Below are 21,111 nucleotides of genomic sequence, written 5' to 3' on the forward strand. Positions count from 1 at the left end.
AGTTTAATGTCCAATAGAAACAAAATTACTGCAAATTGAAACTATACACATAATACAATAATACACATTCTTATGTCAATAATTACTCATCAGATAACAGACTATATTTGAAATACTGACAGATAATTACTAAACAATCTTCTGTGAGAAGCAGCACTACCTCTTATACAATGCATGGAAAAATACAGAGGAAGATATTGTAGGCTAGGTACTTCATCCACGATTTCAAGTACGGTACCTACTTTTGGTACATTATTGATGTAGACAATAATATTGGCATAATAATAATATTGACAATAATATTATTATGATAGCCTTACACTGAATTTCTCGTCAGCATCTTATATATCATAATATCTGTATTTCACATTTCAATCTGCTAAGGGCCAGTTCTGTAAATGACAGTTTTCAGATGCAAAATCTCTATATATGGTGGTTCGGAGCTCACCTGAAGCTGTAGGTCCACACATATTTCACTATTATTCCACATTACTATAGTATTCATAATCCCTTCATTATTATCCCATTAAGCACAAGCCTGTAGAGAGATTCACGGAAATGATAGAGGATAACAGAGTTGCCAATTTTCTGATACCAGTGCCTTCTATGGTAGATATCTGTGATCCAAGTTATTCCGGTATACGGTGTCGTATTTGATAGAAAATTAATTATTGTTGATTCCGAATTATCAATAATAACTCAAATAAAAGATAATAGTTTGTAGATTCACCAAGATAATATAACTTATCATGATTTAATACTATATTTCTGTAATTGCGATTGAATATTTTGGTAGTTCTTTACATTTCTTCATACCCTACAAACAATTTGGCAACAGTGCGGACTAGGAAAAGGATACAGCTATCTGCTTTGTCTAATGATAGACAAGGATAGCAACACCAATGTTGATGCTGACTTTATAACGTGAATCTCATTATAGACTTGTCTGACCCGAGCACAGGACCTGTCTTACATTCATGTTGATACGCGATTGGCTGACGTAGTCACAAAATGGCCGCCAGAATCTGTCATTGTCATCGTTAAAGATACAATTCAACAGCTCACCGTTCAATATCGCCGATGCCGCCCCATTGTCTGCACTGTAATAAATAGTTTATCTGTTTGAATAATAATAAATGTTTGCCACAATAAATGAGGTTCAGTATCTAACAAATCAGTTAAAATATCATTATCAAATGATGTTAATTTTCGATTTTCCAGACAAAACATTACTTGAAAACGGTTTTTGTGTTTCTGTCAACCTTCTCCAATTCAAAATTGGAAATAAAATGTTAGTGATTATTTGTAAGTTAAGATCGTTGAACCTTGTTTTAGACAATTCAATTCACAAAATTTTAAAAATGAAGATGTATCTATTGATGTGATGCCTGTGTTTCTTTAAATTGTAACTTCATCATCATCATCATCCATCATGGACTAGGCTTGTAAAGCCTGTTCCGGTGTCCACCGCTTCCTCGGTCTTCCGACGTCCCTTTTCCCATCCAACTGTAACTTCCAAGCTTGTAGTGGAAGACGAGTTGGTGGCATACGGCGCAGGTGATTTGTCCATTTTAATCTGTATTTTTTAATGATTGCTGTTAGTGGTTGCACATTGCACTCACTTCGAATTGTTTCATTACTTATGTGGTCTCGTCTCGAGTATCCTTGAATGCTGCGCAGAAACCTCATGAACAAGAACAAGTAACTTATGAACAAGAATTCAAGATATTCAAGAAAGTTACAATTTGAAGAAACAAGGTATCACATCAATAGATACATCTTCATTTTTGAAATTTTGTGGATATCAAGAGTTCTTGTTCATAATTTACAATTTAAAGAAACACAGGCATCACATCAACATAGATACATCTTCATTTTTGAAATGTTGTGAATTGAATTGTCTAAAATAAGGTTCAACGTTCTTAATTTGCAAATTATCACTAACATTCTATTTCCAATTTTGAATTGGAGAAGGTTGACAGTAACACAAAAAACCGTTTTCAAGTATTGTTGTGTATTTTATGAAATGTTGTGTCTGGAAAATCAAAAATTCACATCATTTGAAAATGTAGTAAATGTCCGGATAACCAGAGGAAATTTATTTTGTTCGTCTGACAGTGGTATTAAACATGTGAAGCGTTACGTTAGAGGCTAGACTTATAGGCTGATTCCAGTCATTACAAATTGTACCAAAATATCACCCTGAATTATAATGCCGATTTTTGACGATAGGAACTAAGGTTCAAAAAGAAACTTATAACGAAAGATACACTTCACTCATAAGGGCTACTTTTGTACAAATAAATAAAAACAATACAAAACCTTGTAGTACCATAGCCTACTATACATAGAAGGCCGGAACACGTTCAATATGGCAACGTGTGGTTCAGGCCGACCATGCTTTACTTGATATGCATAGATTCATTACACCATTAGAAAAATTGTATTTTGTAGAATCATTTATATTATTGTATATTGTGAAATCATTTCTATGTTAGTAGGGATAGTAAGTATTTGGTTTATGTCAATAATGTGATTATAAACCCACAAAGATATGTAAATATAGATTAAACTATTGATATTGCATATCAATTCTTCAGTGAATTTTGTTGTATACTATTATATGCCTAGATATAATTGAGTTGATGATTAAAGTTAGAGTTAATAAAGTTAATTAGAATGAATTATCCATATTCCAGCAATTTATTCTTTCAATAACCTATTAATTCCTTATTAATATAAATTATCACTTCTCTTTATGAGGCTACTTTGAAATTATTAAAACAAGATATAAATCTTCAAGTAATGTACTCATTGTATTTTTTTCTTCCAAAACACGACTAGTTTCAAATTCAAATAATCTTTATTCACACAAGAAAAAAAAAAAATACAGCAGCAGAGACATATATGCATAATGAATATTCCCCACAAAGACAACAAGTCTGGGTGTGGGGAATAAATTCATTGAACTGCATTATATTAACAATAACAGTTGAAGATTTACAATGAATAATAAAACAAAAGAATATGTATAATGTACTATAGAGTGAAAAAATAAAAAGGCTTCTTTAAAGGATGTTGAGAGCACTTAATACTGTTAACCCTAAATTTCTGTAGTATTAGAAAAAAAATTATAATATATAAACTAGTAATGTTCATTGGATATAGGCAGATTGGATGAGGCGTGATGCGGCGTCCCTAACAATTTCAAACAGCCACCTCTTAAGGAAGCATTTAAAGGTGATAATGCTGACAAAATTTTCCATTCGCTTCAGATGGTTTGGGATATTCCTGTACAGAATGTGACATAGATTGTGGCTGTTGGTCTTGGTACAATCATTGATTATACTATTACACGTGGCTGCACAATGCCAATCTTATTTTGATGTCTGGTATGGTAGATATGATTCGATAGAATGAAAATTGTGTTTTTATCAAGCCAGATGAAAATTACTAAACTCATCTAAAGCCATTTTTCTTGAATAAAAAAAGATGAGTTGAAACAAGTCTTATTGTTTTGAAAGAAAAATGAATAATAAAGGGTAGGGTACTTGATGATGTGTTTTAATATAAATTGATAGATATTATTATGAACAAAAACTAAATGGTAGTAGAATATATTCCATTTGATAGATATTATTGAATTATCGATTATCATTACAGTGTAAAGTTAGTTATAGATGTACAAACGAATGCATTAAATTCAGAAGTTTTAAAAAGAGGACGATTTTCGACTTTCATAGTTTTATTTTACATTTAGAAGGTACTATTCAATACTTTCATCTATTAATGAAATACATTTGATCATTAAAATTGCTCGTAGGAAATACAGACACAGAAAGTAAGTACAGTGAAATATATTGCCAAGCTAGGTATTATACTTGAAACTCTAAAGGTGCGTACAGATATACGCGCCGCGAACATGAGCAATTCACTTTTAATCAGCTGACTATATCTGTATTTTTACAGAAACGGTATAAGATAATATGAATATAAAAAGCTTGTCATCAGCTGATTAATAGTGAATTGCTCATGTTCGCGGCGCATAAATCTGTTCGCACCTCTAGAACTAAAATTAAAATTAGTCTATCAGTTAATATTATATATTTTTTCATTTTCATTGAATTGAATTTGGATTTGTAATTGGAGTCTACCCAAGTGAATTCAATTTGCTAGTATGAATGGAATCAGTAACTAACTAGCCGGCCTGAAGTTGAGCTTGACTGCGACGTTGCAAAGTTGTGCGCTCCAGCCTTTATCTAAAGTAAGCCATGTTAATATACCCTTTATTATTATAAACTTAATTATAAAACTTATCAAGTTTTTAATAATGAAGGGTACTACAAGTTTTTATATTGTTTTTATTAATTTATAACGATAGATATTTTTAAGATACTATGAGAATAGTAATACCTGATAGAGCGTGAAGGTACCAGCTGATGCCGTGACGTGACGATACGTGGCACGCCGTGATAGACGAGTCGTGACGCGGCCGACATTATCATCACGTCACCGTTATCCACGAACACGGCCCGTGGCCTCTCGTCCAGTGTCAATCCACCCACCAAGAATATGGCGCTCTGTCCGAAACTGGAAACAAATGACTTCACTATCACTACACTATAGTGCACTCTATTTCAAACTAAGGCTCAACTCACACTACATCGACTCAAATCGTACGACTCCAGTCGAGGATTGTTTATTGGTTTTGAAGGGACGGATTCAAGGATCCAAAGGTTCAAAGAACCCCACACGTCAACCGAAGCTTATTGTGTTCCCAAGTAGTATGTTAGTTGGGCAAACCAATACCTGTGTTCTTTACAAGAACCAGGAGTTTTTCCCTATACTAACACCCCATTCGTCACCCGGCTGCTTGTTGCAATCCAGTGTGATATGCTTGGCAGTCTCTTCAGACTGATTAATCCTCGTGACTTACGTGAGTTCCACTCCTGGATTCTTAGTAGGTACTTCCGCTGAAGGAGGGGTCGCCAAATTGCCTCTAGGGAGCCCGGCCACCCCTGACTCAGCACTTGACCAACATTTGTGCCTGGAGTTTCACCCATCTCTGGTCTCTTGGTTTTTTCTTTTTGCCCCTCCGAAACTGCCCTAGTTTCAAAACTAACAGGCACAAATGTTGGTCAAGTGCTGAGTCAGGGGTGGCCGGGCGACCAAGAGGCAAATTGGCCAACCCTTCCTCAGCGGAAGGACCTTCAAAGAAGGCCAGGAGTGGAACTCACGTAGGTCACGAGGACTAATCAGTCTGAAGAGACTGCCAAGCATATCACACTGGATTGCAACAAGCAACCGGGTGATGAATGGGGTGTTAGTATAGGGAAAAACTCCTGGTCCATCAGGGCGATGGGGCAGATCCCGCCGCCATTTTTGATACAAGTGTCATAGAACATTTTTATCGATGACATCTTTCTTGTTTTAAAAAGGCTTTTGGAATGATTTACCACACAATGGGTGTTTACACTTAGAATATTCGAGTTACAACACCTAAGTCACCCCCTTATGAGGGGTTGAAATTCAGTTGTACGTCAAAAGGAAGAGTATTTGACCAATAACTTATCCTAAAAGTTACAGTATCTACAATAGTCTCCATCTTATTGAAGGGTTCCCATACATATGACTCACTTTGTATATAATTTGTGCTGCCTTTCAGTTATTCAAGTTGATGTTCATTTAATTATTATTATTATTAGCTCATGGCTTGGATCGTGTGAGTCCCGTAGGAAATTCCACTTAGCCGACATAACCTCACTTTCATCAAAAATACATGGTACTATAGAGAGGTCCACGTTATAATGGCAGTGGAGAAAAATAGGAGGAAAACGTTGCCGATCCTCTGTCTTGTCAATGCCTTCTATAGACGTTAGCTGATACAGGTTTATTGATGTAATATAACGGTTCATTCTCGTTTAAAATAATCAATATATTTTATTAAGCAAGAAATTATATTTTCAATAATATTATAATGAATTTATAATTTCATAATGAATTTTTATAATTAAGATGAAATATTTTGTTAAATAATTATTAATTCCACATTGTTAAAAGCCGATCTGGCAACAGAGCAAAGCGGGAAAGAGATAGCGCTATCCGCTTTGTTGAATGATAGGCAAGGATAGCAATATCATTGCTAATCAAACACTGCTATTATAACGTGGACCTCACTATATGCAACTCAAGCAATACCTACTATTATTTCAGGCCCCACAACTAATTAATGACGTCATAACATGTAGATTGATCTTTCCTAGATCGTAGTAGTTTATACTAGCTTATCAATGTAACTTTTGTTACTGTATCAATTTTTTATTGGATGGAATACTACATAAATTTCAGATTAAAGACATTTGTATTTTATTAAATATATATTTTATTGAAATAAGAACACTTTATTCCACAAATGCAATAATTTATCCATACTTTCAGCTTGATAGACATAGGCCTACTCGATTCAGTGATAGAGCTATTGATAAATTCATCTCAACCAAAGATACTTAATAATAACCTGTATCAGAATCGAAGGAGAGGTAAATCAAAGATAAACCAAATTAGATGTAACTCTTTTTAGGAAAGAGGCTCCCACAAACTTGAACACAATAAATCTGTGGTACAAAGAAACCCATCAGGAGAATGTTTTTCAGTTAGGTAAAACCTTTAATATTAGGATGTTATGGACAGTTCCAACACTTGGCTTTTACTTTTTAATTTATTAGTTTAAACGTTCTTTCAGACACTTTATTTACACTGTTCTTCCACACTCTAATTACACTGTTATTTCACATTTTATTTCAATTAAATTTTCCTCTCACACTTTATTTACACTGTTCTTCCAAACTTCATGTATACCGTTGTTTTGTAGAATTGAAGTTCTTCCATCTTCTCGCTAGTATCCATTTTCGTTTCAAAGTTTCATCTTTCAAAAAATAAAATACCGTACGGAAATTTTTGGAGTCTTGTTATAATTTCCGCGACAATAGGTACACAACAGTCTGTATCTCATGATTTAAAACCCCAAATTCATAATTACTTTTTACAAACGAATATTAGAAGAATGATAAACAAATCATATTCATTGAAATGGAGACCGTGAAAATTGAATTTGTAATTCCAATTTTGTTGATTACCATATCAGATGTGATAACAAGCATCAGCGCTCTTATTTCGCTTGCTTACCGCCAGTAGGTCATGTATCTACATGTGATAACGTCATAGTTTATTAGAGATCAGTTGTGGGGCCTGAAGTAATAGTAGGTACTGACTCAAGTCGAGGCTCGACCAACATGTCGAGTCGACGCGGAGATTAGAGTCGACTGGTCTGAGTGTCACCATTCGAAAACACATGCTGCGTCGAGAAGAGACTCGAGTAGCAGTCTCTTCTCGACTTGAGTCGCGTAAGTGTGAGTTGAGCCTAACATAGAAAAAATCGAAAAAACGTGATTCGACTGAAGCAGCACCGCACAGTTTTATGAGAGACAAAAATACATTAGTAGAGAGGATTTTAATTCTCTCCCTCAAGATATTCAGTAAACTGAATCAATTTCAGAAGAAGACTGACAAGTGAGGAATGTTATTTTATGAGGGGATGCTTTTTTCAACAATGTGTGATAAGTACTGTTAAACCTCCTCATAATCAATTATACTGCAAATAAAACAAGTTGAGACTTAAACAAAATATCCGCGTTGCCAAATTTGGCGATTTTTCGATCTTTCCATGCAAGTCCATATGACTGAATGATACGATATACTGAACTGAATATACGATATTCAATGAGACAACCCTGCATCGACTGTGTTGTCGAATTGAACATTTATAACATGAGAAAATAGAAACTTTGCAAATATTGCCGAAAATCCATTTTATTGCAATAAAAATTATGATTTTACAGGAGCATGCTTTCTCAAGTCTCTTCAATTATGGAAAAGTTCCACAACATCAATATTCATTCTACAAACTTTATCATTATTCCCATGTTTTATTGAGAAGTGAAAATACATTTCGATTGCAGAAACCTAAACGGAAAGATAAATGCACTCCTTTCGTTGATATAATACTAATTTTATGAAATGATATCACTTAAGAACCCCAGTTTCCCTGCACCATCCCATAGCCTACTTTAGTTTGAACTTGTAGCTATAGAGTTGCCCTACCAGACCTAAAATGTTTTGAAAATAGATTTTAAAAATCCGAAAGCGCTCCACACGTGAGTACTAGTTTTTAATAACTATTATTCAAAAATTAGACTGTAGTGTTGTCAAATAGTTGGAAACGATTCAATCCCTATTGTCAGTGCACCTATTTTCTACAATGCTATTACTTTCTCTTAGTCTACTCTAGTTTGGACTTGTAGCAATGGAGTTACCATACCAGACCTTAGTGTCCCAGTTGTGGTGATAGCCGAACGTGGCCCATCGCAGACGTCTCAGCAGGGCACCACCATCTTGCGACCGCTTGAGCTGTGCCTCATCCCACCAGGCAGCTCTATGGTCGTTATGCTCTATGTTCAAACAGGCACCTCTATGGTCGTCATGATCTATGTTGAGCTTGCTTGGCGGTCGTGTCAGCTGTTGTAGGCTCCTGCAAACCCAGTAGCGGACACCCACTTCTGTCCACGGGTTCTCCACGAACAATAACCCTATAAACAATTTATTGATTGAAAAATTTACCTTTAGCAATTAAAATGGGAAAGAGCTAATTATTTATGTTTGTTGAGTTGAAAGTATAATATTTCCCTTGAAAGTACTGCTCTATTTCTAATCACTTCTAAGCACTTCCTTAGCACTCTTCTAAGCTCTTTCTTAGCACTTCTAATCAATTTGAATTGTTTTTTTATCGGTTCCATCAATTTTAGATACTCTCACTAGCAGGGTCGAACATAGTGAAGCGGCCTAGGAAGAGTGAAAAGGTAGATGAGTGTTAACATTTATTTGTATATCTAGAGTGAAATATACCACTTTTTCTTCCTGAGGGAAATATAGATGCCCGAGGCGAAGCCTCAGGCAACAATTTCCCTAAGGGAGAAAAAGCATTTTTCACTTGTGATGTACACATCATTATTCCTCCAACTATATTTTTACTTTTATAAAGACTACAAATAAAATAATTTTGAAAACTTACGTGACCAGTAACAATGTGTTACAACATAACCTAAGAAGTAACAGCTGCTGGCTTGTAATCACAGTTCACCGCCGACAGCGCTATGCGCTATCTGTCGGCAAAAGTTGTAACAACAATGGCTGACTCATACTACAACTATGATGAAGTTCCCGTTTCAAATTTGATTAGTTAATGGGACTATTCGTTGGCTGGTATTTTGAATAACATGAAATATTAAAAATATTTAGGCCTATACATTTTCATAGTATACTGATATGAAGTATGTAATAATTTTAGCATACAAATATATATTTCATATATTGATCAAATTTCTGGTTGAGGTATTGAATTTAGTTGGTTTAATGACTACACAATATGCTTCCTCATCTGAGGAAGCAGTGATTTTTGCAGATGACACTACAATAGCAGCGAGAGGTCCAACAAGTGATGAGGCCATTTCAAGATCTGCAGAACTGTTATGCAGTGCAAAAAACTGGTTTCCATGTCAAGGTCTTCCCTTATTTTGATGTGGTTAAACCTTCTTCTCTTGACAACTTGTATTTCTTCCTCAAAACGTCGTTCCTAGTAAACATTGAAGTCAACTGTGCTCTAATTGGTCCATCCTTTTCAGTAGGATTCAATTTTCTCAAGTTATCGATATCCTGATTTCTAATATCGACGCCAATGTATGAAATATTCCTATTATTTCTTCTCGTAGTTTCCAGTAATTGCCTCTATCTTTCAGGCCAAAATGATCAAGTTTCTATTTCTATCTGAGTTCTGTTTCCATTCTCTTTCCGTTTTTATTTGCGTTTTCAGTAGTTCTACTTCTTGCTTCAGGGTTCCAGTTCATCATTGAACTTTCTATTGATTTCATCAATTTTCGTCTCCAGACAGTCTAGTTTATTTAACTTTTGAAGAATCTCATCTAATTTTCCTTCCATTTTCAGTATTTAGTTATTTCGTAAAGATCCACTAATTACCCCTTGAACAGAACTTAATTAATACTTCCACAAATACGGCCATTAACAATAATAATAAGCAAAGCGTTAATAAAAATGTGTCTCAAAGGGAAGGTAACAAAGGAAAACCTGGGAAACGCCAACGAGAGCAATCGTGGCCCTGGAGAGAAATTGGAAGCTCCTGATGAGAAGGGATACGAGCCAGAGGGAGAAAAAGAATAGGAGAGACTTTTCAAATTTCGAACTGCGCTTTCCAAATAAATGTTTTTGTTTTTATAATAATAAACAGTAGGTACGAGGAGCTGTAGAAAAGAGACAGATAGTTCAGCTTTTTGACAGTTGTTAATCTGTCCCATTGACCTTCTTCCCGAAATAATAATAATTGCCGGTTGAATCAATCTTGTCAACCAGATGTAATAGGTCATAGACTATTTCCTATATATAATGTTTTCACTACAGACAGACTGCTCCTATAAAATTGGCAACTTTGAGCAAGCTCTGATACAGAGCACTCCTTGATACAATGCCGATTAAATAAGTTGGTACTCCTGTTCGATTCAAAAAGTCCAACCGGCCAATACTACTACGCTGAGGACGATTATACGGAATTTACACACCACTACTAGCACACTAAGACAGCGATAAGATAAATAACAGCTTGATGCTTGTTCTAATTGTACTCGAAAATCAGAATCTTGGTTAGACGACAACTTTAGTTTCTTTGTAATAACTTGTACTCACGTAAGATCGCCTTTAATAAAACTTTTAACATGAAATATTCACTTTCACATTCACTGAGCTGAAAAATTTCAAGCATCAAAACAAATAAACTTGTTAAATTACTTCAAAATACAGAGCTAACACTTTTATTACCTTTCCACTGCAAGTCAAGCTTGCCAACCAATCTGGATAGTACTTGATTCAAATTCATATATTCCTATCTATTTTCTCCAAATTATCACCTTGTTATTACTTCGTTTATAGCCTACATGTTGGTGCAAGGAAACGGGAAATTTGATAAATCCAGTTGGCAGCACTAGAATTCAGCAGTTGTTTACTTAATCGAACTGAAAGTTTACTTAATTGATGTGAAGTGTGAACGTATTACCATTTAGTCATAATGGATTTTATTGAGCTGTTGCAGAAAGTGCGAGAATTTCATAAAAATGAGGATAACCGCCATACAAGAAATATTTCAAAAGCATTACTATAGTCAACTGCACGAAAATAGTCCGATGGAAATTAGAATGTTCCTCACCCCCGCACCCGTAGACGTTGACAATTCGTCAAGTGTATTAAAATAATATTGATTAATTCTCATTTATAATAAGCTGTGGACAAAGTTAAACAACACTTATTTGGCAACGTTGCACTCATCTGTTCCATTTTCGATTGGACTATTTTCGTGCGGTTGATTATAGTGACTGTCGGGACTTTGAAGGCCTACATTACACGTCCTACAACAATCCATGAACTAAGAAGAATAAGAAAATTGTAAACAAAATCACTGCCATTCCCCAATATTTTCTTTACTCTCATTCTGAAGTTTTCAGCTCGTGAACGCTGAATGGCCGATTTCTCTCCGACACAATACGAGACCATCACTGGCCAATTGTCGTACGCCAACCCAATCAGCCAATCGAGGACATTCTAGATGTTGTGTCAGTGTGAGCCGGCGAGAGATCAGTGTGTATGAAAACGGCCAATAAGAGTAAATTATTCCAATAATCGAAGAGACTTCAAATATTGCCGAAAATCCATTTTATTGCAATAAAAATTATGATTTTACAGGAGCATGCTTTCTCAAGTCTCTTCAATTATGAAAAAGTTCCACAACATCAATATTCATTCTACAAACTTTATCATTATTCCCATGTTTTATTGAAAAGTGAAAATACATTTCGATTGCAGAAACCTAAACGGAAAGATAAATGCACGCCTTTTGCTGATATAATACTAATTTTATGAAATGATATCACTTAAGAACCCCAGTTTCCCTGCACCATCCCATAGCCTACTTTAGTTTGAACTTGTAGCTATAGAGTTGCCCTACCAGACCTAAAATGTTTTGAAAATAGATTTTAAAAATCCGAAAGCGCTCCACACGTGAGTACTAGTTTTTAATAACTATTATTCAAAAATTAGACTGTAGTGTTGTCAAATAGTTGGAAACGATTCAATCCCTATTGTCAGTGCACCTATTTTCTACAATGCTATTACTTTCTCTTAGTCTACTCTAGTTTGGACTTGTAGCAATGGAGTTACCATACCAGACCTTAGTGTCCCAGTTGTGGTGATAGCCGAACGTGGCCCATCGCAGACGTCTCAGCAGGGCACCACCATCTTGCGACCGCTTGAGCAGTGCCTCATCCCACCAGGCAGCTCTATGGTCGTTATGCTCTATGTTCAAACAGGCACCTCTATGGTCGTCATGATCTATGTTGAGCTTGCTTGGCGGTCGTGTCAGCTGTTGTAGGCTCCTGCAAACCCAGTAGCGGACACCCACTTCTGTCCACGGGTTCTCCACGAACAATAACCCTATAAACAATTTATTGATTGAAAAATTTACCTTTAGCAATTAAAAATGGGAAAGAGCTAATTATTTATGTTTGTTGAGTTGAAAGTATAATATTTCCCTTGAAAGTACTGCTCTATTTCTAATCACTTCTAAGCACTTCCTTAGCACTCTTCTAAGCTCTTTCTTAGCACTTCTAATCAATTTGAATTGTTTTTTTATCGGTTCCATCATTTTAGTTACTCTCACTAGGCAGGGTCGAAACATAGTGAAGCGGCCTAGGAAGAGTGAAAAGGTAGATGAGTGTTAACATTTATTTGTATATCTAGAGTGAAATATACCACTTTTTCTTCCTGAGGGGAAATATAGATGCCCGAGGCGAAGCCTCAGGCAACAATTTCCCTAAGGGAGAATAAGAACATTGTAAACGAAATCACTGCCATTCCCCAATATTTTCTTTACTCTCATTCTGAAGTTTTCTGCTCGTGAACGCTGAATGGCCGATTTCTCTCCGACACAATACGAGACCACAACTGGCCAATTGTCGTACGCCAACCCAATCAGCCAATCGAGGACATTCTAGATGTTGTGTCAGTGTGAGCCGGCGAGAGATCAGTGTGTATGAAAACGGCCAATAAGAGTGCATTATTCCAATAATCGAAGATACTTCAAATATTACCGAGAATCCATTTTATTTCAATAAAAATTATGATTTTACAGGAGCATGCTTTCTCAAGTCTCTTCAATTATGGAAAAGTTCCACAACATCAATATTCATTCTACAAACTTTATCATTATTCCCATGTTTTATTGAGAAGTGAAAATACATTTCGATTGCAGAAACCTAAACGGAAAGATAAATGCACGCCTTTTGCTGATATAATACTAATTTTATGAAATGATATCACTTAAGAACCCCAGTTTCCCTGCACCATCCCATAGCCTACTTTAGTTTGAACTTGTAGCTATAGAGTTGCCCTACCAGACCTAAAATGTTTTGAAAATAGATTTTAAAAAATCCGAAAGCGCTCCACACGTGAGTACTAGTTTTTAATAACTATTATTCAAAAAATTAGACTGTAGTGTTGTCAAATAGTTGGAAACGATTCAATCCCTATTGTCAGTGCACCTATTTTCTACAATGCTATTACTTTCTCTTAGTCTACTCTAGTTTGGACTTGTAGCAATGGAGTTACCATACCAGACCTTAGTGTCCCAGTTGTGGTGATAGCCGAACGTGGCCCATCGCAGACGTCTCAGCAGGGCACCACCATCTTGCGACCGCTTGAGCAGTGCCTCATCCCACCAGGCAGCTCTATGGTCGTTATGCTCTATGTTCAAACAGGCACCTCTATGGTCGTCATGATCTATGTTGAGCTTGCTTGGCGGTCGTGTCAGCTGTTGTAGGCTCCTGCAAACCCAGTAGCGGACACCCACTTCTGTCCACGGGTTCTCCACGAACAATAACCCTATAAACAATTTATTGATTGAAAAATTTACCTTTAGCAATTAAAAATGGGAAAGAGCTAATTATTTATGTTTGTTGAGTTGAAAGTATAATATTCCCTTGAAAGTACTGCTCTATTTCTAATCACTTCTAAGCACTTCCTTAGCACTCTTCTAAGCTCTTTCTTAGCACTTCTAATCAATTTGAATTGTTTTTTTATCGGTTCCATCAATTTTAGTTACTCTCACTAGGCAGGGTCGAAACATAGTGAAGCGGCCTAGGAAGAGTGAAAAGGTAGATGAGTGTTAACATTTATTTGTATATCTAGAGTGAAATATACCACTTTTTCTTCCTGAGGGGAAATATAGATGCCCGAGGCGAAGCCTCAGGCAACAATTTCCCTAAGGGAGAAAAAGCATTTTTCACTTGTGATGTACACATCATTATTCCTCCAACTATATTTTTACTTTTATAAAGACTACAAATAAAATAATTTTGAAAACTTACGTGACCAGTAACAATGTGTTACAACATAACCTAAGAAGTAAACAGCTGCTGGCTTGTAATCACAGTTCACCGCCGACAGCGCTTTGCGCTATCTGTCGGCAAAAGTTGTAACAACAATGGCTGACTCATAACTACAACTATGATGAAGTTCCCGTTTCAAATTTGATTAGTTAATGGGGACTATTCGTTGGCTGGTATTTTGAATAACATGAAATATTAAAAAATATTTAGGCCTATACATTTTCATAGTATACTGATATGAAGTATGTAATAATTTTAGCATACAAATATATATTTCATATATTGATCAAATTTCTGGTTGAGGTATTGAATTTAGTTGGTTTAATGACTACACAATATGCTTCCTCATCTGAGGAAGCAGTGATTTTTGCAGATGACACTACAATAGCAGCGAGAGGTCCAACAAGTGATGAGGCCATTTCAAGATCTGCAGAACTGTTATGCAGTGCAAAAAACTGGTTCTCAGTAAACGAATTAATGCGTATTGTCAGTGTACCTATTTTCTACCATGTTATTTATTACTTTATCTTAGTCTACTTTCGTTCGAGCTTGTAGCAATAGAGTTGCCCTACCAGACCTTAGTGTCCCAGTTGTGGTGATAGCCGAACGTAGCCCATCGCAGACGTTTTAGCAGGGCACCGCCATCTTGCGACCGCTTGAGTTGTGCCTCATCCCACCAGGCAGCTCTGTGGTCGTTATGCTCTATGTTCAAACAGGCACCTCTATGGTCGTCATGATCTATGTTGAGCTTGCTTGGCGGTCGTGTCAGCTGTTGTAGGCTCCTACAAACCCAGTAGCGGACACCCACTTCTGTCCACGGGTTCTCCACGAACAATAACCCTACAAACAATTTATTGATTGAAAAATTTACCTTTAGCAATTAAAAATGGGAAAGAGCTAATTATTTATGTTTGTTGAGTTGAAAGTATAATATTTCCCTTGAAAGTACTGCTCTATTTCTAATCACTTCTAAGCACTTCCTTAGCACTCTTCTAAGCTCTTTCTTAGCACTTCTAATCAATTTGAATTGTTTTTTTATCGGTTCCATCAATTTTAGATACTCTCACTAGGCTAAAGGGTCGAAACATAGTGAAGCGGCCTAGGAAGAGTGAAAAGGTAGATGAGTGTTAACATTTATTTGTATATCTAGAGTGAAATATACCACTTTTTCTTCCTGAGGGGAAATATAGATGCCCGAGGCGAAGCCTCAGGCAACAATTTTTCCTAAGGGAGAAAATGCATTTTTCACTTGTGATGTACACATCATTATTCCTCCAACTACATTTTTACTTTTATAAAGACTACAAATAAAATAATTTTAAAAACTTACGTGATCAGTAACAATGTGTTACAACATAACCTAAGAATCAAACAGCTGCTGGCTTGTAATCACAGTTCACCGCCAACAGCGCTATGCGCTATCTGTCGGCAAAAGTTGTAACAACAATGGCTGACTCATAACTACAACTATGATGAAGTTCCCGTTTCAAATTTGATTAGTTAATGGGGACTATTCGTTGGCTGGTATTTTGAATAACATGAAATATTAAAAATATTTAGGCCTATACATTTTCATAGTATACTGATATGAAGTATGTAATAATTTTAGCATACAAATATATATTTCATATATTGATCAAATTTCTGGTTGAGGTATTGAATTTAGTTGGTTTAATGACTACACTATATGCTTCCTCATCTGAGGAAGCAGTGATTTTTGCAGATGACACTACAATAGCAGCGAGAGGTCCAACAAGTGATGAGGCCATTTCAAGATCTGCAGAACTGTTATGCAATACAAACAAACTAAAGCTGAATGAGGACAAAACAAGTACCCTCATTTGCTCACTGCGACGGCAGGAGGCAGGGATAGTTTGGTGATGGCATACCACTCACTCTTTCACAGCCACATCATGTATGGACTGATCCTGTGGGGACATGTACCAGCAGCAAAGGATGTGCTGCTCCTCCAAAAAAGAGCAGTCCGAACAATCACATTCTCGGGAAATAGGGACCACTGTAAACCTCTATTCAAGGGTATGGGGATCCTCACCATCTACAGTCAGTACGTGTTCTGCTCACTATCACACCTGATGGACAACCAGGAAGCCTGGATGAGAAGAGGTGAAATCCACAGCCACAATACGCGCCGAGCTGCTGACCTTGAGGCATCCCACACACGATTGAGCAGCACCTACAACAGCTACCCAGCAGCAGCCATTCGTATGTTCAACAGGCTGCCCAGCGAAGTGAGAAATCTACCAAGAGATAAACTGCTTAGCACAGTGAAGATGAAGCTAAACGACAGGCCACTCTACTCATTTGCTGAGCTTGAGGACGAGCCCCTTTTTTGAATCAGTTCTACTCCAACGACTAGCCTAAATGGCTACCAACCAACCTTGTTTATGACACTGTCTATCTGGAATCCCCAGTCTTTGACAACGACAACAAGTATCAAGTAAGTATCAAGTAAGTAAGTAACCTATTTGTGAGTTTTTAGAATAGAGATGCTTCCCATGTTATTTGAATAAAGTTACTTTTACGCCCCAGGGAGTTTTTCTGATTTTTCGTCCTGAGAGTGAAAGAGTGACACTTTAGTATTATGTTCCAGGGAGTAAAGTAAGCACTCTAGACAGTAGGTGGAGGAAAAATAATAAATGTATCTAAATGTATCCACTTCCTTCTACCTTCCCTGATCCAACATTTTCTGATAAATTTGAATACATGCATTACTTTCAACACTCTCAGCTACCTTCTCTCATACATTCTATCATTGTCGCTCCAAGTATTGACCCCAGGTATTCCCTCTGCCTTCTATACTAACTTTCCAGCTCCAATAATATTATGTCCTGAAACATCTGAATACATGCATTATTTTCAACACTCTCAGCTACATTTTCTGATAGACTCTATCTTCGCCGCTCCAAGTATTCTTAAAATCGATTCTAAAATAATCTCAAGTATTCTAAAATGAAGTGTAAACATAACCTATTTTTTGACTATTTCAAACTAAATTTGGTAAAGGAACAGTTTTGGGCTTTTAAGCTGCGTTTACACCAAAGTTATTAACGAAATGTTGATAACTTAATCCTGATAGATTCTATCAGATTGAACATAACTTATCATACACATGATGAACATATGTGTTTGTCAAGTTCCGATCAATCTGATAAAAATTATAAGGATGAAGTTATAAATATTTTGTTAATAACTTTGGTGTAAACCCAGCATAAGCCTGTTGTTCCTTTCCCAATCATTCAAAATTGAGAATTATATTGTATGCATCAATGTATAAATAAATAAATAATGAATAAAGTGTTGAGTTTTGAACATACCTGGTTTATCTATGAGTTCAAAAATGTTCCATTCTGATACAGGGCGAAGAAGGAGAGGGAATTCATTCGCCTCCACTTGATGTGGTTCCAGAATTTTAACCTAAAAATTAAAAGTAGACTATGTATTAAATATGAATAATTTTGTTACTTACAAACAAAAATAGGATACATCAAATTGTTTCTTTTCTATAAAAAATATTTACCGGTAATAGTTCAGAATACAGATATACATTGTGATTGTACACCGTTAAGTCTACAGCAAGTTCTTCTTGAATCAGAATGCTTACATTAACTATAAGTAACATTCTATATTTTCAAAGAGGAAATACAGTATCGATAAAAATACCTCACACTCCACATTACCAAAGTTGCAAACCATATAGCCTAGAATTATTTATTATTCATAAAATAGCATTTTTTTTTGAAATTGGTCGCCCTGAATACATACAAATTTTTATTATTCCTATATGAACTAAGAGAATTCTGTTTTTTAAAAAGTAGTTAAAAAATGATATTATTCCAAACAAAAGCAACTAAGTTAGATAGTATTTGTAAAATAATTTGATAATTTTTTTACCTTATCACTGAAGAAGTCTACTCTTCTAAAATCTACCACTTCATCAAAATCTGGAGGAGGTACCCTGCTTTTATAATATTTGAAAGAATCTTTGAACATCATTCATGAAGGATAATAATTACTATACTAATAACCCTGTTATTAAGTTAGTTGACAAAATCAAAACAGATTTCTGCATCAACTTATGTGATGGAGTTCAATATTATCAACAATATTTATTAAGACTTTCAAAATTACAACGAATAGGTTTAGTTTGTGAGGTTGACATAATATAAAAATATATTAATTTAATATAAAAAGAAACACGATCCATGAATCATGATCATAAGATAAACATAACCTAAAATGTAAATTTACTATTCATCAGCTGTTTGGATACTTTAGCTGAGTACCGACCGGTATTGGCCTCGGGCGAGGCACGTGTGCATTCGCCCGTTGAACTCTGTGCGAAGCATGTGGGTGAGCCAAAACGCTGTCATTATTTTGGTCATGCCACAAAATAATAGCCCAGTCAAGGAAAGGTTATAGAGGGAAAAGTTGGGAAGACAATTTTTGACCCAACAGATCTGTTAAGGATAGTAAGGAGGTATACATATCAAAAGTCCCCACCCCTACCCCCTGTGCTAAGGTGGTGGGGGTGGTTTAAAGGTACCATTTTTTGGTTTCTCGCATAAAACTAATCTCCATTTTTGCAACAACAGACCAACTGACAAAGGAATTTGGAGGGAATGTTTTAAACAAAATTTTTGACTTTGCAGCTTTTTTGAGACTAGTTAGGAGGAGAACATATCAAAATTCCCCATTCCTAACTCATGTGTTAAGGGGATGAGGGTGGTTTAAAGCATTCTACAGCGTTTTACTTTAACGCTCATATATTGAGAACAATGCGTTCAATCAACATAACTAACTATCAAAAAATGAAGCTTGATAAATTCTCTACACTTCCTGTTCAATGAACTTTTGTGATATTCCTAGCAGTTCCCGAGATATTCGCTCTTGAAGGTGTGTAAATGTTAAAATAACAGGTTTCTATGCAATGTTTTCCTCTTTAAGGGCTTATAACTCTCCACCAATGCATCATAAAAACTTATGCTTAACGTGGGTTTGTAGAGCATTGAATTCTCTTTGAAATGATGTATTATTCCACTAGTCCAAGTTTTCCTCTCATTGTTATAACAGTTTCAATGTAGGGGGTGAAATTTTCATTGCTGCAACAAGTGTCAACTCAGCGGTTCCACACTTTCAACAGAGGGGATAAAGATGCGCACTTCTGTCATGTTCACCTACTAATTAGTCCAAATCAAGCTGCAAAGTAAAAAGTAAATTCGTATGGCTTTTGTTGGTGGGGAGTCCCTTGCGGGAAGGTCCCACCGCCTGAATATATAATTTAAGCCGTCAATGGGCCTTACAACTGTCATACTTAAGCCGGGACCGACAGTTTAACGTGCCCATCCGATAACACGGGAGTGATCTGGTTAAAAAACTTTTGGTATTGAGAGGGTTTGAACCCGGGATCTCTATTATCTCAAGCTGCAAAGTGAAAAATTATGTCACAGACGTAAAAGGTCAAACGATCAATTGTTGGGAAACTTATTGAGAGGAAAACTTATGTTTATATGCTTCATAATATGCATATGTAATATGCTTCCTCATCTGAGCTTAGACCTTCTAACCTATTCCAAATGTACGTTTTTAAAAAAGAGATGCTTACCATGTTATTAAAATGGAGTTACTTGATGCTCTAGGGAGTTTTCCTGTTTTTTCTTCCCAAGAGCGAAAAATTGACACTTTAGTATTATGTTCCAGGGGTAGCCGTCTAGTTGTCACCCCGACTACTTGACACCTGGTCATTTTGGCCATAGGCAACTACTTGTACCCTCGTAAAAATATACCATTGCCGTCAAGTTGTCACCCCGACTACTTGACACCTACTGGACCGGAGGTGCCAACTAGTCAAGACCGTAATCGACAACTTGACACCTCGCACCCTCGCGACAGGGTGTCCCCCCGACTAGTTGTCACCTCCTCAGAAAGGAGACAAGTGGACGGGTATGGTTCACATCTACTTTTTCTCTAAAAACCGGTTTTAAAAGGGGACAAGTAGTCGGCGTGGCACCTAGTCGCATATCCTGTTCCAGGGAGAAAAGTAAGCACTTTAGACAGGAGGTGGAGGAAAAAGCATTTTTCACTCGTAATGTTAACAAAATTTTTCCTCCACCTACATTTATTCATAAAAACTGCAAATCGAATAATTTTTCGTATCCGGTACATGTATAAGCAAATTTTCTTCTTTATTATATCAAAGATAGATAACCACTCAAGCAAAATAATATCACAAACTGGAAACTTGACGAATTATAAACTTGAACTGAAAACCTGATAAATTATAAACTTGACAAAATGAAAACTTGACGTACTGTAATCTTGAAAAACTGAGAATAGGCCTATAACCATCCTCGGTAAATAAAGAATCTTAATGAAAAATTGCAAGTTAATCAGTTCAGTAATTCAGACGTGATTCATTCAGGCACATGCCTCTTATGTTCCTAGCCTCGTCGTATTGTTGTCCTTGTCGACGAAAATTGAAAAATACTATGATAAATAATAAATATTATATTTATCAAAGTTGTTGCATTGTTGG

At 36.1% G+C, this 21,111-nt stretch overlaps 1 protein-coding gene across 1 annotated transcript; it reads right to left on the bottom strand.

Moving 5' to 3' along the window:
• Nucleotides 1-14: 14 nt before the first annotated feature.
• Nucleotides 15-18,784, bottom strand: LOC111050566 (nucleic acid dioxygenase ALKBH1). The gene is made up of 8 exons (XM_039422922.1): nt 18,471-18,784; nt 17,894-17,993; nt 15,131-15,398; nt 13,780-13,994; nt 12,334-12,606; nt 8,373-8,645; nt 4,414-4,615; nt 15-1,100 (listed from the first exon to the last, which is right to left on the bottom strand). The coding sequence occupies exons 1-8, from the start codon at nt 18,570-18,572 to the stop codon at nt 935-937; spliced, it is 1,599 nt and encodes a 532-aa protein (XP_039278856.1). The 5' UTR covers nt 18,573-18,784; the 3' UTR covers nt 15-934.
• Nucleotides 18,785-21,111: the final 2,327 nt, after the last annotated feature.

This window comes from Nilaparvata lugens, chromosome 3 (assembly GCF_014356525.2).
Source record: "Nilaparvata lugens isolate BPH chromosome 3, ASM1435652v1, whole genome shotgun sequence".
Lineage (NCBI taxonomy): Eukaryota > Metazoa > Arthropoda > Insecta > Hemiptera > Delphacidae > Nilaparvata > Nilaparvata lugens.

Bases quoted from the DNA above. Each gene is read 5' to 3' on its own strand.
- LOC111050566 (XM_039422922.1), bottom strand. From the start codon at position 18,572: ATGATGTTCAAAGATTCTTTCAAATATTATAAAAGCAGGGTACCTCCT. The intron at 12,607-13,779 runs GTAACTCCATTG...AATTGTTTATAG, and splicing joins GGACACTAAGGTCTGGTATG to GGTTATTGTTCGTGGAGAAC. The intron at 1,101-4,413 runs GTATTACTATTC...TATTTATTACAG, and splicing joins GTACCTTCACGCTCTATCAG to TGCAGACAATGGGGCGGCAT.